Genomic DNA, 16,952 nt, shown 5'->3' with positions numbered 1-16,952 from the left:
AAAAAAAAAAAAAAAAAAAAAAAAAAAAAAAAAAAAAAAAAACAAAAGGACTCTTTGGCATTTTCTCATGTTTACATGCTGATGTGCCATTCCATGCGCCCTTCAACGCCAGCTATGATGTTCGTGATGAAACGCGCCCCCAGAATGCCGAATGTGAACAAATAAAAGCAAGATAAAAAAGAAAAAAAACAGTTGCCTGTTCACACGGATGCAAAGTTGCGAAAAGAGCTAGGAGGTCGAGGTTTCTGCCGTGTGGACTTGTCTGAATCTCGAATCGACGTATGGAAGGCCGCCGGTGGTGCCCTCTACGCCCACTTGCCCACTTGATAGCGCGTCGCATCACCACAAGTCTCCGTCTCCCCCGTCTCTCGCCACCGGCAGAGGATTCTTGCGGGGGCGGCCGCGCTTCCGGGGTTGCGAGGTTGACCGAGGACGTTTCTTACGACCCGGAGTGCCGGGCGCCTTGCGCTTCCGTCCACGAGCGCCGCTGTCTGGTGCGTCATCGTCCTCATCCTCATCGGCACTGGGCGTTGCCGGCCCATCGCCATTCATCATCTCGTCGTCATCATCGTTGTCTGCGACCTTGAAGTCGCTGTCCACATTGAGAAGCTCCACAAACCTGCGGCACTGAGCCATCATTTGTTCCTGCGAGGACAGGGCAGACATTGTCAGGTCAAAATCCTCCCACAGCTTGTTTCCCGTCACAGTCTGCACCCTTGTTGGAGTCTTGCTCAGGTCCTTCGCCAGAGGCTTGCCCTTGCCCTCCGACGGCCGGCGTTCTGCCCTGAGCCCGTACTGGCGGCGGAGGTATGTCCGTGTCTCCCAGGCTGCCGTAAGGATCATTGATCCCGCGGTGAGTCGTCGTAGGCGGGCAAGATCAACCGGCGCTGCAAAAGATGACGTACGAGGAGCCCCAGACCCGTCATTGACGTCAGTAAAGCCTCCTAGGGGCGCGGCAGCATCGTCCCTCTTGGGTCCTGTATCATCTATGCGAAGCTGAAATACTTCAGACTCTATCGACTGCGCAATGTCGGCTCCTCTTCCGGTAACGAGTCTTTCGAGTGAGTTGATGGCAAGCTGAAGCTCACCAACGGTGGCGTAATCAAAGAAGGCAAGGTTTTCCACGAGAAACCTGGAAAACTCGACATGGTTGGGCAGGGGCTGTCCATCGTCGACGTTGAGCTTTGCTGGGTCAAAGTCGATCAGCGAACATAGTTTCTTGAGGAAGCCCTGACGGTTCTTGGTCTTGCTGATTCCAAGCAACTCCATCATGAGATGCATCTTGGATACAAAAGTTTCGTCCTTGACGTGCAAGGCACCTCTCGCGTCTTTGATTTTGTCTCGCTGGTACTGGAAGACTGACTGAAGAGCTTTGGCATATTCGCGTTCCAGTACGGACTCGTGCTTCTCGTGCAGAAGCTTGTGGGCCTGGTAGGCCAGGTCCGAGATGTCGCTCCTTGGGCACGTCTCCAAAGTCATCATGGTAACGCCTGTCTCTTTCGGGTGGACCAAACCCTGCCGAGTGATACTGGAAAGGACCTCAACGGCCAGGAAGGCCTGGGAGTCGATGGTTGCCAAAGCTATGCGGGTGAGGTCTTTCAAAAACCGTTGCGTTGTCGCGCTTGCCACATCATCATAGTTTGTACCGCCCATAGTCGTGAGCTCCTTCTTGCTTACTCCGCCCTTTTTGACACCAGATGCCTTCTCGTCCTGCGAAGCCTGCTCCGAGCGGCGCTCCTCTTTGATCAGGAATTCACGCAAGGATGTCATAACGATCTGTTCGAGCTCCGGTTCACGTTCGTCGAAAGCTTGCTGGAAGGCCTGGTAAACGTTGGCGCTGACGTAGTTGCGCGGATGATTCTGGCAGATCTTGCCAATCGCATTAAGAGCGAAAGTGCGGACCTCTTTGGGCTTGCCACTCTTCGTAAACGGTATGATGATATCGACCATGACCTTTGAGGTTGACCCCTTGAAGTCTCCAAGTTTAGCCTTGAACAGCTCTCTGTGCGGGTCGAGGTCGCAGTGCTTGCCGATTAGCCCTAGAATCTGCGCGTAACGCTGTGTTTTACTAAGGGGACCCAACGCAAAGGTGGTGGTTTTTTGGAGGGCCCTGAGCCCTGCCAGCGCCGAAATGGCCAGCGCCGCTAGCTGTTTTGAGACGCCGGTGACGACACTGATGATCCATATGCACGCTATCACATCATCCAGCAGGTCGTTGCCCTCGATCGAAGCCACGGCCGGTAAAAGTTTTGCGCGAATCTCTTCGAGAAAATGTGCATGATGTTGAGCAGACAGCTGAGGTAGAACCTTCCGATAAATCCCAATCACCGGTCGAGCCAGCGCCATGTCTTCGGCAGACATGTTCTTCGCGATCGTCGTGACATGTGGTTTGAGGAGCCTGATCTGCTCAAAATCAAAGAGACTGGGGTTTGCACCGGCAAATATCACGAGGACTTGGAGGATCTCCTTAGCCGCAGGCCCTGCAGAGTCCCCAGAGCCAGCTCCTGCTATTGCGACCAAATCAAACATGCCTGCCACCAGCTTACGACATGCCTTGGAGTTCTGTGTAACTGTTTTATACCCAGGGGATAGAACTGTGCGAAGGACCGTCTCTAGGCTCCTGCCGGCAGCATTGTGTGACCTGATAGTGGTCACCATCAACGAGATGTGTTCTGCTAGTGAGGTCTTGTCTTCCGCAGTGGATTCTGTATTGTAAAAGGGAAAAATCCACGTCTCCTCGATCGTCTGCCGGGCCAGGTCCCGAATTCCTTCGTCCTGATCCATAGCGACACGGAAGAGCAGTGCACTTGAAATTTGACTGCGGATCCTGCCATCAGTCCGTCGAAGGTAGATATCTTTGGCAAGTTTCATTGCTCGCTTGCGTACACCGAGACCATTGTCTTGGAATCGGTCCACAACATGTGCCGCCATCTCAGTCTCCATGCTGGGGCGGAGTGCGATGCACTTTCCAATGAGAGCGAGAGCAGAATCCCGCACCTGCGGGGAGCCATCTTCTAGATTGAAAAGAATCATGCGCACCACCGGCGATTCACCGTCCAGGAGCGTCGGGTCTGTCTCAATGACCTGGTTGATGCTCCTGAGACTCTTGCTTTTTACGGTGGCCTGATCGCTGGTCATGGAGTTGACCAGGATGTGCAGCATACGCGGCAACAGCTTGCATAGCTGCAGTTGCTGAATGACCATGATGTAAGAAGCGCGTGCCTGGGGTGCTGAGACTTTTGGGAACGTGTATTTTGTCGAGATCCATGTGCTGTCTTGCACCATCATCCGTAGGCGAAAGGCAAGACGTCCAAGCTCCTCTTCCATCTCTGGTGAGACGGGCTGGGTGTTGTTGTTATCCATCAGCTCGGAGCCAACTGTTGCCAGAAGCTGTGCCCACTGGGCAACAATGAGTGATATGGCGCTTTGGAGGTGTGGATCTGTCTTTACCCGACTCTCCAGATATTCAAGGATCGCGCGATGCGGACCTGACCAGTCAGACAGCTGGTCCAGCCCAGCCTTGTCTGCGGCGGATGCCGTTGACGCCGCAGCCAAATCCGCCAACTTGTAGCTGAGGGGGTCATCAACCTCCGTGCTGAGCTGGGCAACCACCTTACGAAGCTGCGACGTCAACTTGGTGATTGCAGCACACATGACACCAAGTATCTCCAATGCCATATTTTTGGCCGGGGCAGGGGTGCGTTCTGCCTCGATTTGCGAGATCATCTGGAAAGTAAGCTGTCGCAAGAGTACTTCGGCCGCCGGCCAGTCTGTCGAGTCTAGGCAGGTTACAAAGTCGTCGACAAACAGGTCGAGCAGATTGCGATAAGGCGAGTCCCCTGTCTTGGTTGACCTGAGAGCCCGACTAACGATAAAGTTGATGACATAGGCGGCATTGTGCCGTGCCGTCTCAGCCAGAGGAGCACCAACGTCCTTGAGCTCATGCATAGCCAGATCTGGCTGCTGGGCCGATTCCTCCTCGCTCAGAATCCCAGAGGTGAAGGCGCCTAATCGCCCCTGACGGGTATTTGGGTCTTCCTCGCCTTCGCCATCCTCATCCTCCTCAGATGCTGCCATCAGTCTGGCTCTTGTCTTTGATGTGTCCACCCTGCCGGCGCTACTCTGTACCAGCCTCATTATCAATGCTGAAACCGGCTGGATCGAGGCTCCGTCCAGCAGCTTGTATTGCCTGGCACTATGTTTGCCTATGGGCAACTTCTCGAGTGAGGTGAGGAGATCGTTAAAAATCCCTTGTCTTTGAGCTGGATTCATAATAAATATTTGAGAAACCATATCCATGGCCACCATTCGCAGTCCGTCAAACTTTTGTACGCCCACCAACGACTCACGCTCGCTCGAAGCGTTCTCAACGAACATCAAATGAGTAGATAAGTACTCCAGGGTGCTCGTGACGGTCTCTGAGAGATCAATACTGCTTATCAAAGAAGACATGAGCAAATATAGTCGTTGGCAGCTTGTGAACACTCCCGTGATCGTTTTTCTGTGAGGCACAAGCAGACTGAAGAGTTTTTGTGTAGGCCCAGACTGTCGAAGCTCTGTTATGGGCACGACTACACTGTCCATAGTATTCTTGAAGATGTTGACAGCCATTTGGATCGTATCTTCTGAATAAAGCTGCCTATCTTCCCGGCCACCAGCCATTATTCTTAGACTTGTTCGCGCCGCTTTGAGGCCAAGATCGAGGTGTGGCAGTTGTGCGATCCATGCAAGTACATCTTCCTCACCCCAGGACTCATCAAGCTTGATATCCAAGCCCTCCGAAAGCCGCAAGGCACCGTCGCAGAGTTTCTGCACATGCAGAAGCTCGTTTAAAGGAGCATCTGCAAATGAACGCAAGTCGATTGTCTTCTCGATGAGATTGTGAGTCTTTTGCTGTGCCGTGATCGTCATGGTCGGTACGTCTTCATTGACCAGAAAAACATGTTGGTTCGGTGTTGACTGATTGACCAACTTGCGCTCAGCAGCAAAGACATCTGATAAATGTCGCCGCAAGTCCCTGAAAGCGGCATCGGACTTCTCACGCTGGTTTACATCAAGATCGTAATGGGCATCATCGAAGCTATTTTGCGATATCTTTGGATGAGACAGAGTCGTTGGAGGAGGCTCGACATAGTCCTTGTAGTCGTGGTACTTTTCCTTGTCTTTGACCTCTACAAGTGGGATGTTCACTTGCAACGATTCGCGAGGCCGTTGAGCTGCACTTGATTTTAAGCTTGGGTCTGGTAAATCTCCTTGCAGCTCATCTTGATCTTCATCAGGTCGTCTTGTTCGTGCTGCATCCTGCCGCGAATCAGTGCTGTCCGGAGAAGGCCCCTTGATCTTCAAATGTGCGTCGTTTGACTGCCAGCTTCCCTCAGTCGTGAATCTTGCGCCCACTGTTGCCGGCTCCTCTAACTTGACTGGGGAAACCGTGATGGAGTCACTCATGGACTGGCTCGGGATCGAAATTTCGATAGTCGCATTGTTCTGAAGGTGTGCCGTCCTGTTTGCTGCCGCGAGAACATCATGTTTCTGGTGCTCTGACTTGATGTTGACTCCGGACGACTTTTGTTTCTTCTTAGGGGGCATCGAGGGCGATGCGGTGGCAAGCGCTGCGGGGGACTTGAGTCCATTGATTTCGAGGGCGGCATTGTTATTTGGGGTCGAGTAGCGAAACGAGACATTCGTCTTATCATATATCAACCTGGCGAATGGAGATAACTCTGAGGCAAGGCTTGGGCCGGAGGAGCCGTTGGCGGAGGTCTTGGGCCCTTGGAGAAAAGTGCTGGAGGAAACTTCTGTCAAATGATATTCAAACTGCTCATTCCGCGCGGATGGGAGCTTACAATGGTTTCGTCACATTGGAATTAAGCACTTGCTGGACTTGGTGCACTGCGTGGTCTGTTCGCTTCGACATGTTGTGATTCTGCGCCGCATCTTGGTTCAGGTTGTCGTATTCGTGGCGGGAGACTTGCTCTGAGATGTGGACGCTGGTGAACCCCGAGCCCAACGTTGGGTTCGGGACAATGCCTAGAGAGCGGTGACAATGTTAGCCGCCGTGTTGAGGGGCTGATCCAATAGCGACGAGACAGTGGAGCTCACCCGAGTAAAATGGCGCGACAGAGGTGAACGGTGAGAAGGGAAGCGCCTCCGTCAGGGTGAATGGACGGGTGAAAGGCACTAGAGCGGCGCCGGCATTGTCGGCAGCATGGGGGGCCATATCATTCTTCATGGCACCCGGATGGGCTCCCGGCGGCGGTGGGCTAGCCATCTTTACAAACGGCTTTTGGGCATGGCCCGTCGCAAACTCGAGAATCCTCGCCTAATCCACTTCATCAGCGGGTTGTTGGAAAAAGATGCCGTCAGGGTTGTCTAAAGATCGTTTGATTTGGTGTACGCCAGGCGAGTGAGGCCAATCTAAGGGTGATGTTGATTTGGTAGGTTGGTACCCAGACGTAGGTCGCTTGATTGCTCAGGTTCAGGCAGGTGGTGAGATGAATTCCTGACCCGCGTCTCGTCGCGGTGAGCTCTGCCAGCTGCTACAGTAGATTAGATTAGAAAAGGGAAAGAGCAACCAACATCAAATTAGAGTGTTTTGACCCACTTTTTACATGCTTTCGCCGACCCTGACTCTTTCTTTGGGGCTTATCGATAATTTCAACGTTACCCATCCCCGCTTGCGTGTGTAGAGCCCAGTGGCTCACACTACTACAGCAGGGATCAAGGTTTTCGATTCTAGGAAAGTCCTGGTTATTTTCTTCCAAGTTGTTGTCACCTGGGACCTAGAACAGAACGCGAGTGTCACCTATGAAGGCATCATCATCTCATTCACCGAGACTGGCATCGAGCAGCCGTAAGAAGACGTGTGCATTGCGGAACCTTTTCTGTCTAAATTTTCCTGTAGCGTTCACAATCCAAGTGTTCATACGCTGTTCTGCGGTATGGCTTAATTTTGCGCAGGTAGATGCTAAAGCCGACTAGAGCCAGGATACAACATTACTTCCAAAACTGCACTTGAACACTGTCTCTGTAAGATTAGAATCCTCGCGCTCAACTATTCAAAATCCGGAAGGCAAACATACCCCTTTTTGGCTGTATATGCCAGAAGACAACGAGGTAGGGAATAGGCAGGTTTCAGCCTCGCTTTCCAAGTGTTTAAATTTGGCTGGAAATCAAAAATGCGCATGGCAAATGACAGGAATCGGATGATGTCAAAAATTATGCTGGTCCGCGTACCTCCCAGGCAGGGATCATGCACCGTTCCCAAGAAGGAACCAATAGTGATACTACATCCAAAGGACGACGCTTGATTGGTATATCAACCCCTATTCAAAGACAACAAACCCGAGCAAATCAATTGTTTTTATCTACCACCGGAACGCCACCATTGCCTGGATAAGTGTTTTTCTCCACTGATTCTGAATTTCTTACACAAACAGCAACAGGAGCATCAAGTTATGCCGCCGCGCTGGTTACATCCGGGATGAGAGCGTATTCTGTATCGCCGCTCTTTTCGTACTCGGCCATGTCTAGCGCCACAATGCAGCTCTCCCTCACAACCTTCTCCTTGTCGTTGAGGAACTTCTTAAGGGTGTCCTCGACACCGTCCTCGTCGCCGAGACCACCCAGAGCCTCTGCCGCTTCGTGCCTCACCATGCTCGCCTCCTCGAGGTTGCTCAACGACTCGGTAAGCGCAGGAATGGACGCAGGGTGGGACAGTTGCCCAAAGACAAAAGCGATCTCGTGGCGGAACAGGGCAGACTTGTCCTCGGTCAGGCCACGGGCAAGAGCCAGGATCGCAGGGACGGCAGTCGGAAGATCCGGTGGTGATGCCAAGTCTCGGAGGGCAAACATTGCTCGGTATCTGAGGAAGAGCGGGAGAGATGTGTCCATCAGCGTCTTGCCTAGTTCTTCCACACTCCTGTCCTGCTCGGGCATCGGTGGTGCCGGGTCAACCGAGACAAAATCACTATCATTAGGTTAGCATTACATGCACCGGTTGATATCTCGAGCGTGACGTCTCAAAAAAGTCGAGAGCGACTTGCCTTTGCTTCAGCTTCTCCTTCTTGCGCTCCTCCGAGTTCTCCCACTCGATCCTATCTATCGCAATCTCGCAGGTTTCCGTGACGACGACCTCCTCGCCGGGACGGTCTCGGAACCGACGCAGAACCTCCAAGCTAGATGCGTTTCCAAGCGCTCCTAGAGCCTCGGCAGCTTCGTGACGACACATCGGGTCCTCGTTGAGGTCCTCAAGAACATTCCTCAGGTAGGGCTCGGCTGCAGGTTTCCCGGTCTGTCCAAGGCAATATGCCAGCTCGTGCTTCAGCAATGCCGACGGTGACGCGAACCCCGCAGCGATGGCGTCGATGGCTGCCTGTGCTGAGGCGGCATCATTTGAGTGGGTGGCCAGGTGCTTGAGCGAGAAAAGGGAACGAAATCTGAGGGCAAGTTGACTGTCTTCGGAGCACAGCGTCTTGCGCAATGCGAGAATGGTGGGGTCCACCGAGACCGGCTCTTGGACGTCTGCCGCCGGAGACATTTTGGAAGATTTACTTTTAGATCGGAAAAAAACTAAAGTCTCTGTCTCTTTTAATTTCCTGTTGCTGAAATTTGTCGATATAGTGTTTGGCGGATCAGGTGCTTTGGTTCCTAGGGTAATGTCGCAAAAAGAAAAAAAAAAACGATGGCGCCGCGCCACACGGCGTCTGTACCCCCGCATAGCGCAATAAAAAAAGAAGCAGTGGATGGAGTGAGGGGTCCGGTGAAGGATTATCAGATCGATCTGATAAGGATCGCCCCACAGCTGCAGCCCAAAGAGCCTTGACCATAAGGCAGGCTTGGCTAGGTATGGCAAGAAACAAAACCCCTGCCTCCAAATGCCGGCAAAGCTTCATAAGCATGAGTATGTACGTATACAGAATTCATCGCAGACATTCAGATGTTTGACCGCCTTACACTGTAAATTATAGGCAAGAGGTGTAACTCCAAAAGAAACTTCACACCACCCACCCCTTGCCTTCAAATGACATGTCAAGTTGCAGCTGTGTCAAAACCAGCAAAGTATCTTCGAGGTCGCATCCCTGATTGCTATGTAGCACAACTATACAAAAAAAAGAGAGAGAGACAGAGAAAGAGTTGCGCCGCCGCAATATAATATTAAGTCAATGCTTCATGAAGACGGACGATAATGAGAAGAACAAAAAAATGTGTGAGAGACGACGAACTACCCTGACCAAGCCCATACATGCAATCAATGCTTTGGGGTATAAAGAAATAAAAGCAGCAAAGCGAGAGCGCAAGGAACAGTACACCAACTTAAATTAAAAGCACAAAAAACCGCCGGCCCAATGACAGTGAAATGCAAATGAAAGTGCAACGAAGACGCCCCTGGCATGATGAAAGCGAGAAGAAAACACAGAAAAAAAAAGAATGATAACATAGTATGGAAACATGCAGCGAAAACAATCATGAGGAAAAAGAGAGGGGGTTAAGTGTCAACAGCATCTGCCTCGTCTCGAGCCATCGAGTTCTTCCACACCTTGTTCGCCGGCCTGGGATGCTCCTCCCTGCTCGATTTGTATGGCGGGCGAGAAGAGCCAGGACCGTCTGTCGCGGCCGACGCGGAAACTGCCTCTCGGGTTCATCCCATCAAAATAACCGGCGACGGCGGATCCTCCGGGGCCGCCGGCTGACATCGGACCGCCGGTGCCGTAATGATCAGCGCTTCCGTCATAGTAGCCGCCGCTCATCAGCCCGTCGCCGGCCGGGGTCATACCGGGCGTCGCCGTCGCGGCCAGCAGGGCCTGCTGAATCTTGCGGTTCTGCTCGACCAGCTTGCGGGTCACCACGCGGAAGACCTCCTCGACGCCCTCGCCGCTCTCGGCAGAGATCTCGTGGCAAGCATCCCAGCCAACCTCCATGCCCCAGAAGCCGCTGCTACGCTTCGAGCTCGGGCTGCGGGGCTCGCCGCCGTGTATAAAAGGAGGAGAGGTCGAGTGTGCTGCCATGCCTGCAGGCGTGCTGGTGCCGTTGGACATGGGAGTCGGGAGAAGGGGCGTTGCAGTAGGCGGAGGCGTGCTGGTCTGGCCTGGAGCCAGATGCTCGGCAACGTACGCTATGCAGCGCTCAAAGGGTACCTCCCGGCGGGAGGGATCACGGGCGACTATGTCGGCCTTGGTGCCCACGACGTGCAGCACGATATCTGCGGGTAGGTTGCGCCGCAGCTCACGCAGCCACATGCCCATCTCGGCAAAGGAATTGGCATCTGTTATGCTGTAGCACAGTATGCAGGCGTTGGCGCCCCTGTAGTACAGTTTCGATATGGATCGGAAGCGTTCCTGGCCGGCTATTTGGGCGGAAATTTTGGGGTTTCGGTTAGCCACAGTACCACCAAGGCACAAGACAAAGCATCCGAGACGACAAGGAAACATAGTTACATACCTGTGTCCCAAATCTGCAACCTCACAACTGTATCATCGTCGGCCACAACTCTTTTGGCCAGGAAGCTGGCGCCGACCGTGGAGGTGACCTGTGATGGATTGAACGAGCCTTTGACGTAGCGCATCAACAGCGACGTCTTGCCCACACCTTGGCTGCCGACAACTACAATCTTTGCCTCGAGTGACGGCATGTTGCGGGAAGTGATCGAGTGGCAGCGCGTCGATGTAGGTCGGAAGAGGCTTGGCGTGGAGTAGACTGCACCGAGTCTTTCGGGACTGCAAGCGTCTTGCTTGCGCGGTGTTATCTGGTCGGGCCAAAAGGTCGTGGGGGTGTTGCCGAGAGAAGCAGCTTGTAGATCTTCAGAGTCGTCGCATCGTTCTGCAGCTGTGTCGCATCTCTTCCGTGTTCGATTTCCCACTTTCAAAAGCAATCAATGTGGTAACGTGAGGGTGTAGGGGAGCCTGGATGCAGATTTGCTGGCAACCAAAACCGAGAGACTCAGCTCTGGCTATGAAACAAGACAAGCTGAAAATAAATAAATGTATTTGAAAAGCACTGTAAATCACACCAAGGAAACGAGATAAGGGAAAGAAGGAAGCAGGACAGCCCACCGAACAGGTAGAACGAAAGACAGTGACGACAACAAGGAACGAACGGCGGGATCAGCGGAGTTGTTATTGTTTGTGGTGGTGCGCTGCAGGCGCAAATTGTCAGTCATGCGGGGACCAAGAATTTCTTGGGTCTGACAAAACGTTGACCCCAGGTCTTTTTTTTTTCCTGTCTATAGGGGCAAAGGGGCCAGGGCTTTGTGCCTAACGACGCTACCTTTGATGCCCAAGTACGTAAAAATCTTTAAAGGGAACGCTCACTAACGAGATAAGGACAGAACGGCGTTGTCGTATTTCTCAAAAGATGCAATTAATAAAAGGGGACCGGAAAGACAGACACAGGAACAGGGAAAACTTCGATAAGGCTTTACTACCATACTTACAGTACCGATCGCTCTCCACGTTGGACCAAATATCAGCGGTAGATGCGGGGCGGGCGGAGATAATAATCCGCAAGCATCCAATGCGAGCTGCACAATGCTCAACTGCTGTACGTCAGTACGGTAGTAATTATGTGCAACATCAGTGGGGGGAAAAGGCAATCGTAGGAACAGGCAGGGAATCAAAGTGTTGCCTTACTCGGTAGGATCTACCACTGCGCGCCAATGATCGTGGTGCATCGAAGGACCACAGTCTCACCGACTCAATCTGGGCGTCAGAGATCCGAGGTCACCTGCATAAAAAAAAAAGCCTGCTAGCGCGCTCCTGTTGGGCATGGCATGGCGTGCTTCAGGAAAAAAAAAAAAAAAAAAAAAAAAAAAAAAAAACCATCCAAAATCCAAAATCAAGATGACCCAAGTTTTATACAATATGTGCTCGCTACATGACGCTTGCTGCCCTGTTGTATAATTACAAGGCTCAGCTGATATGTCTCATATCCCCTACACGATGATCTACGCAGAAAAATCTTTCACAACTTTGCTCCAGTTCTTTGGGGCGGATTTGCCAGCGGGTCGTAGATGCTGTGGGACAGGTTATCAATCGGCGTGCCGTTTCCATGATATGTGAGGCTCTTGGTGTCAACCAGCGAAGGGCATAGCTGGTCGATGCTCGTACAGCCAATGAGCCGCATGTTCATCTCCAGCTCGTCTTTGAGTAGCTGCATTGCTCTGTCGACGCCCTGGACTCCGTACGCCGACATGGCGTAGAGAAACGGTCTTCCGATGCCAACACCTTTGGCCCCGAGGCACAGGGCCTTGATGATGTCCGTCCCGCGGCGGACTCCACCGTCGAGGTAAACCTCAATCTTGTCCTGGAGACCCATGCTGCGCAAAACCGGCATCGTCTCGGCCAGGATTTCAATCCCCGAACGAGCAAATTCGAGCTGCCGACCGCCGTGGTTGGACAGAATGACGCCGTCCATACCTGCTTCGACGGCCTTGAGCACATCCTCGACCCTTTGCACGCCCTTGAGCACGATCGGCATCTTGGTAATACTGCGGAACCACGGCAGGTCCTTCCATGACAAAGCCGGATCGATGAAGCTGGATATGGCACGTGCTGCGCCCTGTGAGTTGTCGGTGGTCTGGCCTTGCTGTACGTTGGTCCCGGGATCCTCGAATTTGGATCGCATGTCCTTTTCTCTCCGGCCGAGTTGCGGCGCGTCGACCGTGATAAAGAGCCCTTTACAACCCCTTTTCTCCGCATACTGCACAATGCGCTTCGTGACTGCGCGATCTTTGTTCACATACAACTGCAGCCACTGAACCTGTCCCGGCACAGCTGCATCCATGATCTCGTCAAAGGAGCAGGATGCCAGCGTGGGAATCATCTGGATAACGTTGTGCTTGCCAGCTGCTTTTGTTAAACAGACCTCTCCCTCGGGGTTTCCAAGCTTCCCGAGGGCTGTCGCGGTGACGTAGAAGGGGAGGGCGGTCTTTGAGCCGAGCATCGTGGTGGAAACATCCACATGCTCAACGTCGATGAGTACTTTGGGTCTGAACCAAATCCTGTGAAAGGCGGTGTGGTTTTCGCGGAATGTCTGCGGTACAGAAGAGGCGGTTTTGTCAATAGCTGGAAGCCAGTGGTGAAAGAACAAGGAGAGGTCGGGCTCACAATCTCATCATCTGCTGCACTCGAGTAGTAACCCCATGCAGTCTTCTTCATTATCCTGCGGGCAACAGCCTCAAAGTCGAGAAGGTTGTAACATTGCTCGAGTAGCGGTATCTCAGCGACCCTACGCAACCTTGCCTCCTCCTCTGGGTCAGCTGCCTTCTGGACCTGGGCTACGGTCGACATATCGACGGGGCCCATATGCTTGGATTTTTCCAGATACTTGTCGAGCGTATCGGGTGGGTGGATCGGGTCAAACTCCTCCGTGGCATCTTTACCGGCATATTTGAGGATGATTCTGGTACCGCCGGGGTGCTCTGGAAGAAACTCAGTTACGTCGTAGGCCTTGCCGTGAAGAATCACCCAACACGACTGGCTACTGTTGTGTTTGGCAACCTCTGCGCCCGTCAAAACCATCGTGGGGACCTGATTCAGATATCCCTGGGACAGGTAACCGGTTGTACTTTTTTGGTTGAATTTATAGGGCCTAGCGACTTGGCTGCTTTTTGCATGCAGGGCTGATCAGGTATGGTAGACCAAACAAGTAGTAGTACACTCATAAAATTAACAGAGACAAATGGTACACAGTGAGCCGATGATCGGATGGCAGAGGGGAGCAATCTCGAGGAGCTTTAATACCCGTCGCACCCTTAATGACTGGCCGGCAAAGAGGAACGGATGGGACGAAAAGGCGGCGATTTTCGGGTTAACTATCTGCGAATGCGGGGATCAGAGTGGAGAAATGCTTCTGAGACTACATGCGGACGAGCCATCTGTAGCGAGTCCAACGACTCCGATTTGCAATCGATGAGTTTAATAGCTGCTACTTGGTCGAATTGTAATTGGGTGCCAGAGACTACGAACACAGCTACCGTACCGACAGTATAGCAACCAATAAACCCGAATGAATGCCCATGAATCGCCCTTACAGGGATATTCCCTAACCAAATGTCCTTATTGGTGAATGAGACTGTATCCGTAATCAGTCTAAGACATGACAGAGTAATTACTAGGTAAGGTACAGAAGTAATTAGTAGCGAATTCTTGCTGCTAACTGAGAGGAACTTGAGACCAGTCTCGTACTGGGGAGCTGCGCCGGCATCAGCCGACTGTCTTCTCGCCGGAATTTCTGGTGCGGCATGACGCAATATGCTGGACTTTTTCGAGACAAAAAAAAAAAAAAAACACTTAATAGTAATTACGAGTGATGCCAAAGAAACCGAAGTAATATAGAAAACAGTTCCTCATGTTACAATTAATATACATTTTCGCAACACAAACCCAAGATACTCTTTGTACTGGAATGAATTCAAATAAAGAATTACACTTCACAAAAAACCTACAAGAAACATCCGAGACTTGTCGATTTGGAGAAGTGGACAGGAACCGTCATGCAGGTGCTAACCAATGGATGGAGGTTTGGCGGCCCCACACTCATCAGATACGACACTTGGAGTTTAGGCCGTTGGGCGGCTGGCTCCTGAGACCCGTACTGTAATAACTGTAAATGAAGTTGCATCTCACGACATTTACAAGCTTTGCAATATTCTTTGGATGAACTGTTGGTTAAGAGAGAAAAAGAGAAAAAAAAAAAAAACGACACAACTCATACTCAAGATTGGTTTGCGCCGCATACCACCCGCCAGTCAACCCTTTTAGAAAGCTGTTCGCCTGGTCGGCCAGCTAGCTATTTGCATCTCTACCTGCCGCCACCCCTGAATCAACCCCCAACCTGTGCCGAGACTTGTGAAGCTCTGCTTCTCGAAGCGACTGCCACCAACAAAAGGCCGCAAAAATGGCTACCAACAACATGCACAACCTAACTACTCTTATCAAGCGGTACGCGCTATTCTCTCAGTCTACCTGCCTGCTTGCCTCTAGGCTTGGGGTGGTTCTTACGCAACTACCGCCTAGCAAAGAGCCCAGCTGACACGGTCTCACTTATACTTTTGCAGATTGGAGGCTGCGACGCTCCGGCTTGAAGACATAGCCTCGTCGACGATAGACCTGCCTCAGGCTGTGCCATCTCTATCCACGACGCAGCCGACCCCGAGCGCGACCCCCGCGCCTGGCGCATCTGCTCCTGCCTCAACGCCTCCTGCTGCTCAAGAGCCTTTGCCCGAATCTATCGAAGACTTCGATTTGTTTATTACCGAGTCCGTCAATAACTATGTCAACCTCAGTGGAAAGATCGGGGGCCCGGTTGCCGAGCAGGTAAGGAACCCCTCTGCTTGTTGCCAGAGAAGGAATCGACGGGTCGTGGCCGGTTCGCGACGCAGGCGTTGGACCGGACCGATGAGCAACCAGATCTGACAGTTTTGCGGGGTTGGGAATGCAGGCCAAGCTGCTATTGAAGGGCTTCCAACTACAGCGGCAATTTCTCCTGATGAGCACCAAAGCCAAGAAGCCCGATATCAATGGCTCTGACCAGTCCCTATGGCAGGACCTCCTCAAGCCAATGAGCGAGGTTATTATGAGCGTTCAAGGCATCAAGGACGCGAACCGCGGCTCGGAGTTTTTCAACCACCTAAGCACCACCGCCGAGGCCGTCATGGTTCTGGCCTGGGTCACAGTTGAGCCCAAACCATTCAAACACGTCGATGTCTGCATGGATAGCGCGCAGCTGTTTGGAAACAAAGTCAGGATGCAGTACAAAGAGAAGTAAGAAACTAAATTTTACTTTCTCAACGGATATATCTGGGCTGATACTGATATACTTGTGTGACATTTATAGAGATCCTCAACATGTTCAATGGGTTGCCTCACTCCAGCAGACGTGTAAGGATCTTGCTGAGTACATTAAGCAACATTTCAGCAACGGACTCGCCTGGAACCCAAAGGGCGAACCTGTGCAGCAGGTTATGAAGAGCATGCAATCAGCATCGTCGGGTTCCGCTCCGCCGCCGCCTGCGCCACCCGCTCCTTCGGCTGGAGGACCGCCTCCTCCTCCCCCTCCTCCGCCGGGCCCTGCGCCAGCTCTGCAGATCAAGGAACAAGGGGCGACGTCCACCCCAGCGGTCACCGGCATCAATGCCGTCTTTTCGGAGCTCAACAAGGGTGAGGCGGTGACCAAAGGTCTACGCAAGGTCGATAAGTCCGAGATGACGCATAAGAACCCGTCTCTGAGGGCTGGCAGCACCGTTCCTGAACGCGAGGGCTCTGTTTCGTCCCGAGGCAAGAGCCCGGCTCCAGGTAAGAAGCCGAAGCCGGAAAGCATGCGGGTTAAGAAGCCCCCGAAGAAGGAGCTTGACGGAAACAAGTGGTTCATTGTAAGTCGCGGACCCCATACCAAGTCTGTGGGGCGCTTTTCGTGTGCCGTTGCTGATGTTATGTGGCCAACCACGTGCTATAGGAGAACTTTGAACAGCAGCCAGAGCCCATCGAGATCGAGGCCAACATGTCGCACTCGATCCTCATCAGCAAGTGCAGCGGCACCACAATCAGGATACACGGCAAAGCCAACGCAGTGACCATCGAGAACACGTCACGTCTCTCGCTCATCATCGACTCGCTCGTCTCCACCGTCGACGTGGTCAAGTCGCAGAACTTTGGGCTCCAGGTCATGGGCACCGTCCCCACGGTCCTCATGGACCAGATCGATAGCGCCCAGATCTTTTTCAGCCGCGAGAGCGCGTCGACAAGAATCTTCACCAGCAAGTCGGCCAACATCAACGTCAACGTCCTCGGGGCCGACGATGACTACAAGGAGCTGCCGCTGCCGTCCCAAATGTGCCACTACTACGACGAGCAGAAGGGAGAGCTCGTTAACGAGATTGTTGAGCACGCGGGTTGAGAAGGTGGGCAGGATGGCCGGGTAAGATGAGCAATACAGTGTTTTTTTTTTTTTTTTTT

The 16,952-nt window shown here is 52.5% G+C and overlaps 5 protein-coding genes across 5 annotated transcripts; 1 reads left to right on the top strand and 4 right to left on the bottom strand.

Annotated features, from left to right (window-relative positions):
* Positions 1–339: 339 nt before the first annotated feature.
* On the bottom strand, positions 340–6,271 carry PpBr36_01243 (uncharacterized protein; the record flags this gene model as incomplete). The annotated part of the gene is made up of 3 exons (XM_029888431.1): positions 340–5,785; positions 5,847–6,030; positions 6,103–6,271. The coding sequence occupies 3 exons, from the start codon at positions 6,269–6,271 to the stop codon at positions 340–342; spliced, it is 5,799 nt and encodes a 1,932-aa protein (XP_029752566.1).
* A 1,184-nt stretch (positions 6,272–7,455) lies between these two features.
* On the bottom strand, positions 7,456–8,539 carry PpBr36_01242 (uncharacterized protein; the record flags this gene model as incomplete). The annotated part of the gene is made up of 2 exons (XM_029888430.1): positions 7,456–7,969; positions 8,019–8,539. The coding sequence occupies 2 exons, from the start codon at positions 8,537–8,539 to the stop codon at positions 7,456–7,458; spliced, it is 1,035 nt and encodes a 344-aa protein (XP_029752567.1).
* A 955-nt stretch (positions 8,540–9,494) lies between these two features.
* Positions 9,495–10,630, bottom strand: PpBr36_01241 (uncharacterized protein; the record flags this gene model as incomplete). Its single annotated transcript, XM_029888429.1, has 2 exons — positions 9,495–10,345; positions 10,441–10,630. The coding sequence occupies 2 exons, from the start codon at positions 10,628–10,630 to the stop codon at positions 9,495–9,497; spliced, it is 1,041 nt and encodes a 346-aa protein (XP_029752568.1).
* A 1,328-nt stretch (positions 10,631–11,958) lies between these two features.
* PpBr36_01240 (uncharacterized protein) lies at positions 11,959–13,541 on the bottom strand (the record flags this gene model as incomplete). Its single annotated transcript, XM_029888428.1, has 2 exons — positions 13,104–13,541; positions 11,959–13,029 (listed from the first exon to the last, which is right to left on the bottom strand). Exons 1-2 carry the CDS (start codon positions 13,515–13,517, stop codon positions 11,959–11,961), a joined length of 1,485 nt encoding a protein of 494 aa, XP_029752569.1. The 5' UTR covers positions 13,518–13,541.
* Positions 13,542–14,895: 1,354 nt separating this feature from the next.
* Positions 14,896–16,893, top strand: PpBr36_01239 (uncharacterized protein; the record flags this gene model as incomplete). The annotated part of the gene is made up of 5 exons (XM_029888427.1): positions 14,896–14,939; positions 15,056–15,314; positions 15,439–15,761; positions 15,835–16,369; positions 16,453–16,893. 5 exons carry the CDS (start codon positions 14,896–14,898, stop codon positions 16,891–16,893), a joined length of 1,602 nt encoding a protein of 533 aa, XP_029751702.1.
* Between the last annotated feature and the right edge of the window lie 59 nt (positions 16,894–16,952).

The sequence above is a fragment of the Pyricularia pennisetigena genome, chromosome 2 (genome assembly GCF_004337985.1).
Source record: "Pyricularia pennisetigena strain Br36 chromosome 2, whole genome shotgun sequence".
Taxonomy (NCBI): Eukaryota; Fungi; Ascomycota; class Sordariomycetes; order Magnaporthales; family Pyriculariaceae; genus Pyricularia; species Pyricularia pennisetigena.
The sequence above is the reverse complement of the archived record's forward strand: the minus strand, read 5'-3'. Positions and strand labels throughout refer to the sequence as shown.